Source organism: Spermophilus citellus (assembly GCF_964194105.1).
Source record: "Spermophilus citellus genome assembly, chromosome: 4".
Classification (NCBI taxonomy): Eukaryota; Metazoa; Chordata; class Mammalia; order Rodentia; family Sciuridae; genus Spermophilus; species Spermophilus citellus.
In genome coordinates, this window is record NC_138185.1 from 4356983 (window position 1) to 4373710 (window position 16728).

General features: G+C 42.9%; 1 protein-coding gene across 1 annotated transcript; it reads right to left on the reverse strand.

The window, feature by feature from the left end:
- Positions 1–314: 314 nt before the first annotated feature.
- On the reverse strand, positions 315–14016 carry WFDC8 (WAP four-disulfide core domain 8; the record flags this gene model as incomplete). The annotated part of the gene is given in 8 exon segments (XM_081289765.1): positions 315–454; positions 1323–1463; positions 3193–3360; positions 4622–4762; positions 9037–9128; positions 13558–13620; positions 13622–13636; positions 13958–14016. Coding segments are annotated over 8 exon segments (819 nt in total).
- Between the last annotated feature and the right edge of the window lie 2712 nt (positions 14017–16728).

Consider the following 16728-nt stretch of genomic DNA (forward strand, 5'->3'; position numbering starts at 1 on the left):
AGCTGTACCTCAGGCCCTCACTGCCTTCATTTTCAAGATTATTTTAGAAGTTCTACTCAATAGAAGACAAGATAACAAAGCCATGAAGTTGGAGAAAAGAAGAGCCAAGTTTATCATTATTTTACGATGATATGATTGTATATAAATTTATTATATATAAAAACCCTACATGATAGGATACATAGAATAACCCTATAAATACTGTTACCCTTAATAACAGTCTGGTAAGGTAGTTAGCCCAAGACCAACAAAAGAGCTCTTCATTACGCTTATTCATAATTACTCTTCCCATGAGAATATTTTCCACTTACTGTTCATTTCCGGGGTGCCAAGCACATCAGTCCACAGCGTGAACAGCACTTCTCCCCCTCTGGACAATCGCTATCCTGAAGGCACATTGGTTTACTAATCTTGTTACACATCTGAGGCATACGTGGGCAAAAACCTGGTTTGACTTTATGGAGTAAAAACAAGACACTTCACCTTGAAACACTCCATCATAATCAGACACACATTTGGGGAATCTTAGGAAACCCATCAAGGATTTTGTTCTAATCAAGCCTCTTCCCTTCCCATCACTCAGTGGGGGAGGCACTGTCTATGGCTAGTAACTTGAAGAGCATCATCCCAGACTTGTCCAACCTGATAAGACTCCTGTATTCCCTATGGAATAATGGGTTTGGGTGGACCCAGAACATCCTTGTCTTATAGGAATTGAGGATCATATAGGGGGAAGTGAGTTGGCCAAGTCGCACAGACAGCCTCTGAAAAAGTCGAAGTCAGTTGAAAAGGCTTTGCCTCTTGCAACCTCACCACGGGTATCTCCAGGCACTACCAACCCCTGGGTCTACGTGGGGAAATTGTTACCTCCAGCCGTAGGAGTGGGAGAGTTGGCTTCTACCCCCAAAGCATTTGCTAACGGTCTTTCCCCAGATCCTCTTATAGAATGTGAATTATCAGGAATATACTTAGTGGTTAAGAATCTGTGTGTATGTGAATCCACGGACATTGTCACTCTGAAAGTCATGGAAGAATGAGATCCTAACAAATAAATTTCCTTGGGGAAGAATGGAGAGTGATCACCAAGTGTGGTAATGACTTCAAAGAATAGCACAATAGTGTCCAGAGGCCAGGAGGTCAACATGAGAGCACTGGTTGGGCATTGAAAGGTGAAATCTCCTCAGATACCTCCAAGGTCAATCCAAGGGGCAGCTGAGGCTCAAGAGACCCCCATTTTATGGGATATCATGGCATCCTTGATCCATGCCCAGTGGACTTTGGGAGGTATATCTTCCCAAAGTCCTACCATCTCTGGTCCTTACCTTGCCAGAGGTTGGCACAAACAAAACCACACCTGGAGTCACAGCATTTTTCTGTCATAAGGCAATCCATGTCACTCTTACATGGCTTTGGACACTCCATTCGAGAGGTGTAAGGGAAGAGAGGGCACTGTCCTTTCTTGACTGAAACAAGAGCAGATGTGAGCACCTGCAGACCCCACCATCCCACCACCCTTCAAACAGACTTTCTTTCTCTTCAAAACTAGAATCCCTGCAACTTGGTTCACTCTACCCTGTCCGCTCTCTCACTGCATTCTGGAATGTGGTAGAAAGAATGCTGAGCTCAGCATCTGAAGCCCCAACATAAAGTCTCAGTCCCGTCACTAAATAAGTGACAGCATCCTTCTGTATAAAATAGGGCTAATGATGTCCGGTTCACACAGATCAAGTTAAGCCCTTTGAAGGTGTTTGGTTTTATTTTGAGTGAAATGGGAAGCTGTTGTAGTGTTCTCAATAGAGGATGTCATGATGACTCATGTTTTGAAAGGACTGTCGTGGCTGCTGTGCTGATAGTGATTATAAAAAGAAGGTGAATATCGAGTGGGGAGACCCTGGGGCAGGCTGTTGCAGCACCCCGACTGAGAAGGTGACACCTTGTTAGCGGGGCAGCAGCTCTCAGATTTGGGCTGGAGATACAACGTTGTAGTCATTAGGACCCAGATGGTATTTAAATCAATTCTTTAGGATTTTATGTGGGTCTCCTGTTCTCATCTGGTTGCCAAGTCTATGAGGGTAGATTTTTTTTTCCTTCTGTCTCTGGTCAGACTGACAATAGTGCGTTCAACTCTTAGAGGTACAAGTTACCTCTGAGCACGGACCTAAGTTTCCCATAAACCAGCCCAAACCCATTTCCATGGCCTCTTCTTGCTGCTCTGGGGAGAAAAGACCAAGCCCTTGTGCATAGACTCTGATTCCTCAGATCCTCCCACTCAGGGAATGTTTGGTTCTAATTCCGTCCAGACAGATCCCAAGATTGCATTGCCCATTCAGGCACACGGGGTGTGGGGAATTGATATCACTCTACTCCTGACTGATTATGGGTTCTTAGCTAGCTACCTCTCTGTGTTGGTGATGATGGTGTGAGGTTGAAATTCTGGTGCTGCCTTGTAAATCACACAGTGCCACATCCTGATGAATGGTCACCATCTCTCTCAATTGGTACCATTTAGTGGGCCCATGCCACTGGACGAGCTGCCATGTCAAGGTTTGGTGTCTTTGAACACATGTCATCCTGCCAAAAATTTGGTGAGGTGTTGGCTACTGTAACAATATTATAGAAGAGAAAACTGAAGCTCCCACAGGCCCAAACACCTGCACTAAGTGGGAAAAGCAGGGTTTTAGTCCAGGTCATGAATTCAGTAGGACTCTGTCCCCCAACATTGCTAATGATGATCACTTCACTAAAGAAGGAACCCACAGCTCTCACCTTCACCGCCCCCTATTCTCTACCTTCAGTGTCTACACTTACTCCTTGGGACTCCAGGCTGGCCTGTCTATGGCTCCTTCTTGGGTGAGTCCTCCAGGTGATGCTCAATAGGTTGACGTGATGAAAAAATATCTGTCTCCAAGAAAGTAGGCCTGGATCCCATGAGCCAAAATTTGTGAGCACTTTATGGGTACTATGTCGTTTTGAGGTACAACTCCATTTGATAAATACTATTACCATCCCCATTTTGTACACAAGAAAATAGATTCACCAAGGCAGGCAATTGGCCCAAGACCTCCCAGCCAGTAAGTGACGGAGCTATGGCTTGAACCCAGGTAGTTCCACCTCCAACTCTGAGCTCTAACCATGCTGGTATTCTGTTTCTGGGTAAACCAAGCCCTCCCCTTGCAGGGATGTGGGTCTCACCAATTAACATGCAGGCCTTCTTGCAGTCATCCAGCCTGAGGAAGTTGTTGGCATTCCCTTGGCAGCCATGATAGATAAAGGTTCTACACCGATGTTTTTTAAAGTCATAATACCAACGTTGCAGTCTCATCCTGCAGTCTCCTTCTTTAAAGGGTAGCATGCAGGGTTCTGAGGTCAGGGTGTAAAAAGGGAAGAGCATAAAAGGTAGAGGTAAAAAGAAGGGATAAGATCCCCCCCAACTGTCATAGTTGATGGTGTTATCATCCATGTCAGAAAAAGCCACACTCAAAAAAAGTAGGTTCTGGCCCTAGCTCCACGACTACTATTGTCCACTCTCCTAACATCACTTCTTTCTCGCAAAGGTGATTTTGAAGGGCATCTGAAGATACTTTGGAGTTGATCTTGTCCACTGCTTTGAGCTTTGAGAGGCCAGGACCTGTTCAGGAACTGTATCCAAAGTGCCTAACAAAGCACCTGGTACATAGGAAGGAAAAAATAGTCCCTAATGTCTGAAACCCCATCAGCTAAGCTGTTGTGTTCCCCTGTTGACATAAAACATCTCATGGGACATCAGCATCAAATGAAGTAGCTCTAAGACCATGACAACGTGAGACAGAAAGCAAGATGTCTGTGAAATTCATAACATACCAAACACTTCCCTGTTCCGCCCAACATGAGTGACTTGAGCTTCCCCACCAGTTTCAGCTCCCTCACTCTGCCTGCTCCCTCGGTGGATGAGATTCCCGGAGGAGCCAAGCCGTAGCGTTGCCCCCACTTCCTGACAGTACAGATTCTAAAGCCCTCCCCCAAATCATCCAAAAACCAAATCCTGTAATACATTCTAGCAGTTGCTTACTGAGATGTCACATGGTGATCCACAGTGGACATTCTCCCTCCCTGTAATCAGTAATGAACCCAACTTGTTCAGCTCCAGGTATGTTCCTGGTAGTCTTGGCCAAAGGGCACCGACCATAAATACCAGTTGGATAAATGAATGAACGAACAAATGAATCTCTGTCAAATGTACACACTCTTATAAGATGTGCATAGGAATACTCATGAGTTCCCAGAAAACCTCCTTGAAAAGACCAAGAGTCTGAAAGGAACCCAGCACCTAAGTTAACTGAGATTTGATTTTGTCACAGGGCCAACCACAGTTTCTCAGCACACAGTGAGCACACCAGAGTATTAATTGTTCATGAAAGATTGAATGTTGGACCCAAGAAGGCAAACATCAGTATTGTCTAGTTGATGGCCACCATGCCTGGACTCATGACTTACACTATCCAATTTAAATTGGATAGTGAGAAAAATGCAAACTTGCGACTCTTTGTCCTGCTATCAAAAGGAATTGTTCAGCCATTTCTGAATGGAGTAAGAAGTGGGGACCCTCAAAAGTCACCTCCACCCCCAGCCTGAATGCCACTACCTTCATAGGGATCCATGCACTTCTTCCCACAGGCAAAAGTGCAGCACTTCATGTAATCTGGGCAGTTGAAATCCGATTTGCATAAATCCGGCATCATGATGTCACAGAAGAGCCGCTCTCTGGGGCACTCTCCAGGTTTCACTGCAAGAAAGAATTGTCCAAATCACATTCCAGGAGTTTAAGCTCTTCTCCTACCAGGGCAACAGTAAATGATGAAAATGTAAGTCCTATCCTGTACCTTCAATTCCCAGTTCTCATTCTGCTTACATTTAGGATCCATGGCTGTTTCTCTCACCACTTTTGGCCCATTTAGAAGGAGGTGAATCCGGAATTTGTGCCCAGGTAGCACTGAAGGAAAAACATCTTAGATCCCAAAGGCAGGTGGTTCAGTAAGGACAAAGGCCCTTGCTTTAAATTAAGGAGCTCCCAATCTTCTTGAAACCTAATATTTTAAGGCTTAACTCCTCTGTCTCCAACATCTGAGGCAATCGAAGAAATTAGTAAAGAACCATGGAAACATCATGGAAATAGGAGTCAGGAGTCCTGACTTTGGTCCCTTGACTTCTGTGAACTCAAGACCAATCTGAGTTCAATGGCGTGAATTCTGACTTACCTCTAAGACAGGAGGAAATGGTGGAGTGGGAAGAGCACATTGGCAGACTGATTGCAACACTAACTAGCTAAATAATCTTGGGACAGTCTCTTCCTTTGTCTGAGTCATCAATGTCCTATCTCTAAAATGAGAATGGCAATCCTTACTGTACAGGTCAGTTAGAATTAAATGGGATGATGTTCATAATACACGGATCACAGAGCCTGCTAAGCGTTCTGCAGATACGTGGTTGCTTACTCCGTTTTTAGGGATAAGTATGGATGCTGATTTAAGTGCTTGCAATAGACAGGTTTCCAACGTTGCACCCCCAAGATTCCAGTCCTCTGAATCAAACACGAATGCAGGAACTGCCGTGAAAGGATTCTGCATGTGTAGGTGAAGTTCAAAGTTAGTTGACCTTAAGAGACAGAGATTATCCAAGTAGGTCAGACCCAGTCAGTTGGGTCCTTTAAAAGAAGAAGGCTGGGAGTGAAGAGGTCACAGAGATTGAGACTGTGAGGAGGAGCCATCCTACTATTGCTAGCTGTGAACATAATGGAGGTCAAGTGCCAGTAAATGAAGGTGGCCTTTAGAAGTTGACAACCAGTCAGGAAATCAGAACTTCCATCCTAAAACGGCAAGAGAAGGGCTGTGCTAACAATCAGTGCACTTAGGGAGAGGACCCTGAGTCCCACTGAGAACGGCAGCCCTGTCTGACACTTTGGTCTCAGCCTGACGAGAATCAGAGCAGAAAACCCAGGCGCACCAGGCCAGACTGATGACCTACAGTGGGCTCTGCAGCAACAGGCACTAATACAGGCCAGAGATGGAGCATGTCTCCAGTGGAACCTAATCACAGACATATGATCTTTTTAGATAGGACTGGGTCTTGTAATTATAGAAGTTTAGAATTCAAAGGACCATATTTATCTTTAATACCACCCTCCTAATTTCATAGGCTTAAAAAAATGAGGTAAAAAAGGATGCTACAGTGACTCAGTGACAGGCCCAGGATTCTCAACCCAGAACTCGCCTCAGAAGCCCCACATCTTCCCCAAGGATGGGCCACTGAGACTTTTAGCATTCTTCAGCTAGTCTTACCCATCACATCTCTTTAAATGCACCCTCCAAGGATGGCTCAAAGCTAAGAAGAGTACATGATTCCTGATCTGGAGTGTACATCAAAACTCTCTGTGTATCTTTAAGTAAATAAGGACTCTGGACTGAAATCAGAATCTCTAGAAAGTAAGGCCTACTGACCCTAATTTTTTCCCCTTTTTTTTAAAAAGAATTATTTCATCTAATTTATCATATATGGCAGCAGAATGCATTTCAATTCATATTACACACATAGAGCATGATTTTTCATGTCTCTAGCTGTACACAAAGTAGAGTCACACCATTCGTATCTTCATACTTGTGCTTGGCTAATGATGTCCATCTCATTCCACTGTCTTTCCTACCCCTCTGTGCCCTCCCTTCCCCTTCATCCCCTTTGCCCTATCTAAAGTTCCTCTATTCTTCCCATGACATCCCCATCCCCATTATGGATCAGCATCCTCATATAAAAGAAAATATTTGGCATTTGTTTTTTTGGGATTGGCTTACTTCACTTAGCACAATTCTAATTCCATCCATTTACCTGCAAATGTCATGATTTTATTCTCTTTTAATGCTGAGTAATATTCCATTGTATATATGTACCACAGTTTCTTTATCCATTCATCTACTGAAGGGCATCTAGGTTGATTCCACAATTTAGCTATTTTTTAAAAGTTTTTAAAATTTGTTTTAATTAGTTATACATGACAGTAGGATGCATTTATGCCGTTTGATATATCATACAAAGATGGGATATAATTTCTCATTTTTCTGAGTGTCCATGTTGCAGAATCACATTGATCATGCAGTCACATATGTACATACAGCAATAATGTCTGCTTCATTCTACTGTCTTTCCTATCCCCACATTTCCTCCCTTCCCCTCCCAATCACTTCCCTCTACCTAATCTAAGGTAACATTATTCTTCCCTAGTGCCTCCCGCCTTATTGTGAATTAGCACCCATATATTGGAGAAAACATTTATCGGCCTTTGGTTTTATGGGATTGGCTTATTTCGCTTAGCATGTTTTCTCCAACTCCAAGCATTTACTGGCAAATGCCATAATTTCACTCTTCTTTAAAGCTGAGTAATATTCCATTGAGTATACATACCACATTTTCTTTATCCATTCATCTATTGAGGGACACCTAGGTTGGTTCACAGTTTAGCTATTGTGAATTGAACTGCTATATATACATTGATGTGGCTGCGTCCCTGTAGTATGCTGTTTTTAAGTCCTTTGGCTATAAACCGAGGAGTGGAACAGTCGCTGACCCCAATTTTTAGAAAGCCCCCTGGGTAATCCTAAGGCAGGTTGGTAGGCACCATGGGATAAGCTACCACTTGGGGACCATTGCTCAAGATTTGGGCACAGAAAGAGTTTGGCAAATTAAATATGGAGACCTCAAAGGGTAAAGAGAAGTAGGAAGGGAAACCTTGGGATTAGGAGGTAAAGCCAGTCATCTCACTAGAGTTGATTCTCTGGCTTCCAGCAGCCATTTAAACCTTTGCTTGGGTTTTGGACATTGGGCTCCTCTCCTGATTATCAGCTTGAGTTCTTTACCTAGAATAGAACCCCCTCCCTCCCTGGCCAGCTCTTCTTAGTCACTTACTGCCCCGACACACGACTAAATCAGTCAGGGTCACTCCAGGAGAACTGGGCTGGCACGAAATAATCACACAAACACAGAGAAATACCTTTTTCTTTGGGTTCTGGGACGTGGGCCCCTCTGACCCAGCTCCCACAAAGGAGGCAAGGCAGGCCTTGAACCTGGGTTTCATTGGGGAGGCTGTTTGAAAGAACATTCATCCTAAAAAAGGGCCAAATGTGCAGGATTACCAAGGAACAAGGGGAAGCCCCTCCAATCAGGTAGCGTTCAGTCCCAGAGCTATCCCTTGTTTTCAGAGCGGACGCAAGTCCCCTTGCCCTGCAGGGTGCAATGCCAGTCCAGTACCCCTTTATTCAGGACTTAACTGTGTGTGCACAGCTCCTGCTCAGGGTGGTCCCCAAAACTCACCCTGGGTGCATACCCCCTGGTACACCCCCCTGGAGTTCTGCATTTGCCAGAGATGTTCCCCAGAGTCCTGCTCTCATGACATTCCCGGGTGATCACATCTATTCCCACAATCCTGATTCCCAGATCCATCCTGTTCCTTTTATTCAACTGCCTGGGAAAAATTATTCAGGCAGACTCATGGGTAACTCTGTTCTAACATGTTTAAGAACTACTGTCTCCCCATGCCTAAGCAGCACCTCCCTGCCCCTGTTCCCCATCTTGATATTTGACATCAACAGTTGTTGTTAGAATCTAGACATTCTTTCCTCCCCCATCACCCCAGCATCCTGTCCATCATGGCTTTTGGCCAATTTTGTCTCCAATCTACTTAAAATCGACCTTTTCTCCTTCTTTACCGTACTCCCTTGACTCAACCCCTGCCTTCACTCTCTCTTCCCCAAGACCACAGCCATGTCCTCACTGATCCTCTCAGGCTCATGCACAGTGACTCATAAATTGTTAAAAAAAAAACCCTGGAAGGCATATTTTGGGGAAAGTTAGGGAAATAACTTGGGGAGAACAGGCAGGGGAGGATTTGGAGAGCTTAGAATGGTGGCTCAGAATCCACAGTAGGGTGACCTCAGCCGACACTAGCTTTGCACCCAACCTCAGCCTCCAAGAATGCCTCTCACAGGAAAACGGCGGCAGCTGTTCTGAACCCACCTTTGATCTTGTTGGACTGCGATGCAGAAGTCTGCTCCAAAGAGAGAGGGAGAATAAGCAGGAGAGCTACATTCCTCCAAGAGAAGGTGGAGCTGTGGAGAGAAGGGCAGATGTGTGCGAAAAGAGGGATCCGAGTTAGGCATGATCCAGAGGAGGCACAAAGTGTGCAGAGGAGCCTTCCAGGGGATCCCCCAGAATCCTTTAGTTCTCACAAAAGAAAAAGGAGCCTGTTGGGATGGGGGCAGGCCTAGACATTCATTCCAGAACTCTCCCCGGGTGTCTCATACTCTGCCACGGTGCTGCACCTTGTCCTACCCAGACACCTGTCCACTCTGTTTCTCCTGGGTGAAAGGCCACACCTGAGTGATTAAAGGATTTGTTTGGAACAGTTGTGGCGATGATTTGCACACAGTCATTCCTTGGGCAACCCCTGACACTGGTGAGCACCTCTTCTTTGCTCCACTGATGACAGAAATAGATAGCAAGAGATTTTCTGGAAGGCCTGAGCAGACCCTGCTGGATCTCAGAAGTAAAAATGATCCCAGATGGCCGCAAGTTAACAAAAAGATTCCTCTTATTCCTTCTGGGGCATTCCAAGGCTCAGCTCCTATGATACCCCTAGACAACCTGATAAGTGGATAATCTTTCCCTGCTCACTCAAACCCCCATTTTCCATATGTCTTTTCAAGATCTAAGTGTGTTTTTTATTTTAAGATGTGAAGAACTAACAGCATCTTACTGTAGTAACTCTTGGAGAGAACACATTTCAAAATGAGAGAGAGAGAGAGAGAGAGAGAGAGAGAGAGAGAGAGAGAGAGAGACTGATCTTTATGCCATTTATTCATGTGTGCCTCATTTATACATGGAATCAGATCTTGAGGAAGCTATGCAGAGATCTTCCAGCATCCTGAAGCCACATTATGTGGTGACTAAAGTGAAGACATGTCACCGTATCCACATTTGCTCCCTCCTCCCCAGAATTCTAATGCTGTATCTTCCCCCAATTCTACAACAGTTCCTGGACTCTTCATTAGTGGTGATTACAACCCCAATCCAGTGATCTTGACTTGGGTCCTGGCTTGGTCACTTTAACTACAGCATATCTTGGATCCTTAGTTTCCTCATATGGAAAATGGAAATAATACAACTAACCTGGAAACTTTGCTTTTACTATGGGGATAAAGATGAGAAAGGATGAAGATTTAACTCAGCAATATAGGATGGTAGAAAAGTTGATGCCTGCACTTGGACCTGAGTTCACGTCCCAGATCCAGCCACTCCCACCCGTGGGGTCTGGCCTGTCACCAAGCCTCAGCTTTTCATAAAGGAAATAATAATAGCAAAAGCTGCCTCTTAGACATGAGGATTAATCGAACTATTGTAGCAAATCATGGTAACTGGCGTATGATCAGTGCTTGATATATGTTCAACAGGAAACAAATAACAAGGAAACCGTGATTGCCCCAATACTACCCACGGCTCTTTCAGCTTTGAAGTTCCCTAGTCAGAAACCGTGCCATCTCTTCAGTTCCCTGAGAGATCAGACAAGAGGCCCTGTGTGTCTTAAGTTCGCATGATCAAGTTGTACTTTTGGTTTGAAATTTAACCCAGATATACCTATTCACTGAGTCTTGAGAATTAGCTGGTCAGATGAGCCCACAGCCTATTAGTAGAAGCAGGGCTCCTGGGGTGGATATGGAGGGGGGACACAGATGAACAGGACTTCCAAACAATTGAGGGTATTCGGTTATAATTTTTAGTGTCTGTGTGTGTGTGTGTGTGTGTGTGTGTGTGTGTGTATCAATGCTTATTACACATATAGAGCACAATTTTTCGTATCTCTGGTTGTATACAAAGTAGAGTCACACCATTTGTGTCTTCTTCATACATGTACTTAGGGTAATGATGTCCATCTCATTCCACCATCTTTTTTACCCCCATGCCCCCTCCCTTCCCCTCCCACCCCTCTGCCCTATCTAGAGTTCATCTAATCCTCCCATGCTCCCCGTCCCTACCCTACTATGAATCAGCCTCCTTGTATCAGAGAAAACATTCGGCCTTTGGTTTTTTGGGATTGGCTACCTTCACTTAGCATTATATTCTCCAACTCCATCCATTTACCTGCAAATGCCAAGATTTTATTCCCTTTGAATCCTAAGAAATATTCTATTGTGTATGTATACCACATTTTCTTTATCCATTCATCCACTGAAGGGCATCTAAGTTGGCTCCACAGTTTAGCTATTGTGAATTGTGCTGCAATAAACGTTGATGTGGCTGTGTCTCTGTTGTACTGGGTCTTTTGTGGCAACTTAAGCAGTTTAGGATTGTTTTGTCTATTTCTGAAAAAAAGTGAATAATAATTTGCTAACAATTTGGATAACCTAGAAGAAATAGGTAAATTTCTAGAAACACATCAAGACTGAATCATGAAGAAATAGAAAATCTGAATAGTCCTACAATGAGTAAGGAGATTAAATCAGTAAGACCAAGTCAAAGGAAATCCCAGAACCCATTAAAGAAAATTCCAGAACCCAAGGGCTCAAATGCTGAATTCTACTAAACACAGCAAAGGAGAACTGCAGACCAATCCTTCTCAAACTCTTCCAAGGAAGTTGACATGGCAGGAGTATTTTCAAACTCATTTTATGAAGCCAGCATCACCTTGATACCAAAGCAAGGAGAAGACACTTCAAGAAAATAAAAAGCATTGTCCAATGCTCCTGATGAACATAGATACAAAAATCCTCAACAAAATATTAGGAAAGCAAATTCAGTGACACATTGAAAGAATTATCCACTGTTATTGTGAAAAAAAGATTAAAAATAAAAAATTCTGGTAAGGATATAGAAAAAGGAGAGCTTTTATATACTGTTGGTGGGAATGTAAATTAGTGCAGCCATTATGGAAATACTATGGAGATTCTTCAGAAAACAAATAGAACCAACAGGTGACCCAGCAATGCCACTGTGGGGTGTACGTCCACAGGAAATGAAGTCATTACATCAAAAAGAGACCTGCACACCCATGTTATGGCCACACTATTCTCAATAGCCAAGTTTTAGAATCATATTCTTTGATAGGTGAATGGATGAAATACTGTCATGTATAATAATTAAAACAAAAATGTTATATATGCACAACCCAATATTATTCAGCCATACAAAGATGAATCATGTGACTTGTGACAACATGGGTAGAACTGGAGGACGGTATGTTAAGTGAAAGGACCTAATTGCAGAAAGACAAATACCACATGTTCTCATTCATTTGTAGAAGCTAAAAAAGTTGATCAAGTGAGTGAGGTGGTACATGCCTATAATCTCAGCCACTCAGGAGGCTGAGGCAAGAGGATCACAAGTTTGAGGCCAGGCTTCACAACTTGGTGAAATCTCATCTCAAAATAAAAAAAATAAGAAGTGCTGAGGATGTAGCTCAGTGGTAGAGCATCCTTGGATTCAGTCCCCAGCACAATCAATCAATCAATCAATCAGTAAAATAAAGTTGATCTCATTAAAGTTGAATGTAGACTAGATGTCACTAGAGGTAAGGAAGAGTATGGGGAGAGAAGATGGAGGGAGAGTGAATAATGGGATCAAAATACAGTTAGTAGCTTTAATGTTCTAGAGCACAGTAGGGCAACTAATATCTACAATTAATTAAATATTTCAAGATAACTAGAAAGGGGCTGGGGATGTGGCTCAAGCGGTAGCGCGCTCGCCTGGCATGCGTGCGGCCTGGGTTCGATCCTCAGCACCACATACAAACAGAGATGTTGTGTCCGCTGAAAACTAAAAAATAAATATTAAAAAATTCTCTCTCTTTCTCTCTCTCTCTTTCTCCCTTAAAAAAAAAAAAAAAGATAACTGGAGAGGAAGACCTTGAAGTTTCTCAACACATAGAAATGATATTAGAGGAGATAATTACTCAACCTGATTTGATCATTATACATTGTATACACATATCAAATTATAATATTATAACCACAAATGAGTACAAATATCATGTCAGTTATAAAATAAAAATTAATTTTAAAATGTATCATTCACTACAAAAAAACAATAAATGTAATACACCATATTAATAGAATGCAGAGGAAAACCATGTGATAATCTCAGTGGATGCAGAAAAAGCATTTGATAAAATTCAGCATCTGTTTATGATCTCAATAGGTTACTTAGAGAAGGAATTCACCTTAACGCAGTAGTCTACATAGCACAACGTCACAGCTAGGGTCACACTCATCAGTGAACAGCTGGAAGCTTTTTTGTTAAGATCAGGGGCAAGACAAGGAAGCCTACTCTCACCTTTTTAAAAACATGCTATAGGAAGTACTAGCCATGGAAATTAGTAGAGATAAATAAATAAATAAATATTATCCAAATAACAAAGGAAGAACTGAAATAATGTGTGTGCCGATAACATGATTCTTCCATAGAAAACCCTAAAGACTCTACCAAAAAAAGTTATTAGAACTCATACATGGGGCTGGGGCTGTGGCTCAGTGGTAGAGGACTCGCCTAGCATGTGCGAGGCTCCGGGTTTGATCCTCAGCACCACATAAAAATAAATAAATAAAGACATTGTGTCCAATTACACCTAAAAAATAAATATTTCTTAAAAAAAGAACTCGTAGATGAATTCAGTAAAATTACAGGATACAAAATCAACATGCAAAGATCAGTAGTGTTTCTATACATTAACAATAAGCTATCTGAAAAAGAAATTAATAATCTCATTTACAGTGCCACAAAAACATATTGATGAGTAACTTTAAATAAAACAGTGAAAGATCTGTGTTCTGAAAACTATAAAACATTGACGTAGGACACTGAAGAACAGGAGTGAATGGAAAGATAGCCCACGTTCATGGGTTGAACGATTAAACATTGTTAAAAATCCATACTAACCAGAACCTACCTTTTGGCCCAGACTTTCCAGATGGCAGAAGTTTCTCCTTGTAGTAAACTGAGAAGCATTTTGCACTTGAAAGGAGCTAGGAGAGCAGTGTGAATTTCCAGGTTATGACTTTCAGAAATTATGGGTAGAAGTTACCGGTGAGGCCCCACTAATACTCTGCTAAATTCTGCTACCACTCACTGCTCCCCCACTTGGAGAACACCCAATCCCAGGTCCTGTTTTCATGGTTGAGAGCTTGTTCACAACCTCTTCATCCCAGAGGCATAGTGTGATCTGCTGCATGGCCAGTCAACCAGGAATGTGCTTTGAGCCTGAACAGAAGACCTGGAGAAGGACAACTACTCCAAAGGTCTGGCTGATAAATCTTTCCCTAAACCCAGCCAGAGCATGTGCGTAAGCTTCTCTAAAGAAATTTACCTTCTAAATAACTCCTGCACAGATAATAATAATGAATGCTAAGTTTGGAGCACTCCCTGTACAGATCTATAATGTGTTGCTAAAATATTTTAAATCTTTCTAATTTTTTTGTCCTTTTGACTTATCCATAATTGAGAATGTTGAGGACTCTCAACATGACCATGGATTTCTTGAATTATGCCTATAATTGCTTCAGTGCTTACCATATATCCTGATTCTATTGATTTAGGTAAATACAAATGCATTCCCAGTGAATTAAATCTTTCATTATTATCTAGAGATCCCCCATCTCTCTCTCTCTCTCAAATTGATCTTTATCTTACAGTTTTTTATTACCTGATATTAATCTAACTATATTTTTCTTTTTATTTGCATTTGCTTAGGCTTTCTTCCCATCTTTTTGCATTCAGCCATCTCAAGTACTTATCTTTTGTCTTTTAAATAGCGTCAATCTACATTTTTAAAAAATGCTGTCTGGCAATTTTTGCCTATTAATTGACATTTATTATTGGTATTTATGACATATGTGGATTCATTTCTACAATCTTGAGTTTTCTATGGTCTGTTCTTCTTACTCTTGAATTCTGTACTTGCAAATTCACCTACTTGCTAAAATTTGTCACTCAGAGTCACCCAACACGCACATTCCCACCTGAAGGTGAATCCTTGGTTCAATTCAAACTCTAAACTGGGGACCCTTTTACAGTCTAGTTAGTGCGGCACTTTTCACATTTTTGTGTTTTTTTATTGGTGATTTCACTGTTCAAAATGGCCCCCAAGGGTGGTGCAGAAGTGCTAACTTGTGTTTCTAAGAGCAAGATGACTGTGATGTGCCTTACCAAGAAAACACATTTGTTAGATGACGTCATTCAGGCACAAGTGATAGTACTGCTGGTCATGATTCAATGTTTATAAAACAACATTTAAAAAACACAGTTCTTTAAAGAGAAGCATGTGCCAAGCATGGTGGTACACACCTGTGATCCCCGGGACCAGGGAGGCTGAGGCAGGAGAATCACAGGTTCTGGGCCAAACCTCAGTAATTTTGCAAGACCCTGTCTTAAAATAAAGAATAGAAAGGGCTGGGGGTGGGTAGCTCAGTGGAAGAACACCCAATCCTAGGCCCTGTTTTCGTGGTTGAGCCTCAACCCCTGGTACCATAAAAACAAACCAACCAACAGAAGCACCCATAGAACAAGGTTGTGCATCAACCAGTTTATGAAAAGGTGACTGGAGGCTTAAAGGAGGCTAACCCTGGGATTTTCTCCCAGGAGCAATGGCTCAGTATTTGCTAATTTGGTGACTTTAGAGAACATAACTACCAGAAACAAGGAGCATCAACTGCACTTTCATTAGCCTTGCTTTTGTTTGGGGTACAAATAGCTTTGAGCTCTCCAGAACTTGCCACAATATTTTTCTTGTTCAAGAAATCTCGGTTCCTGTCGTCGACTTCTCTGTTCCAGGAGGGGGCTGAAGGAACAGCTCCTGCCTGGCTCCCTCACATGGCAGAGGGGAAGCAACAGTGGAGCTGGCAGAGACCCACCTGGCTTACATCCTGGTTACGTCCTTTTCATGCCCAGGTTACATCCATTTCATTGGCCAGAGCACAGATTACAGCCAAGTTCAAAGTCAAAGAGGCAGGGACGCCTATTCCTTTCACGAGATTTTGCAAATCACAAGGCAACGGGCAGAGACCTAATCTCCTTAAAGAAAGGATGGAATCCGCAACTATGATCAATGATATATCCCATCATTATGGCTCCCTTTTGAATTAAAAAATGATGTGTATGTTTATGTGTGTGTGTATATATATCATATATATATATTTTTTTTTCTGAGAAAATATAAAGCTACCCTGTTTCAGATGACTGAACATTGGGACACTTGCCCTGCAGATGCCCAACGCACCTTACCTGGGCTCCGACAGCCACATTGGGTTGCTCCTACGCATTGGTACCTCTTCAGTCTGCTCCGTCTTGGGCAGACTGATTCTTGGGGAATCTCTCCTCATTGGCTGTGACTTCTCATGGCAGGCCACTCTAACCTCTGGATGTCCTCCTCAATCTCCTTGGGCTCTGACCCTTTATGTCTGTCGGCCCCAGGAATGGACACCCCTTGTCACCCTGCTCAAGTTGTTGTTGTTTTTTAACTGTGTACAGGGTCTTGACCTCCCACATGGACATCCTCCTTCACAACCAAGCCTCTGTCCACAGGAACGACTTCCTGACGTGGCTCCAGGCTTGGGTTCCTCCCTGGGCTGTTTCCCTGCATGAGCACCTCCCCCAGCCCACTGAGGTGGATGCCTTTCTTACCAAACTGTGCTGCTCCCCACCCCTCCACTGGGCAGTCTCCTA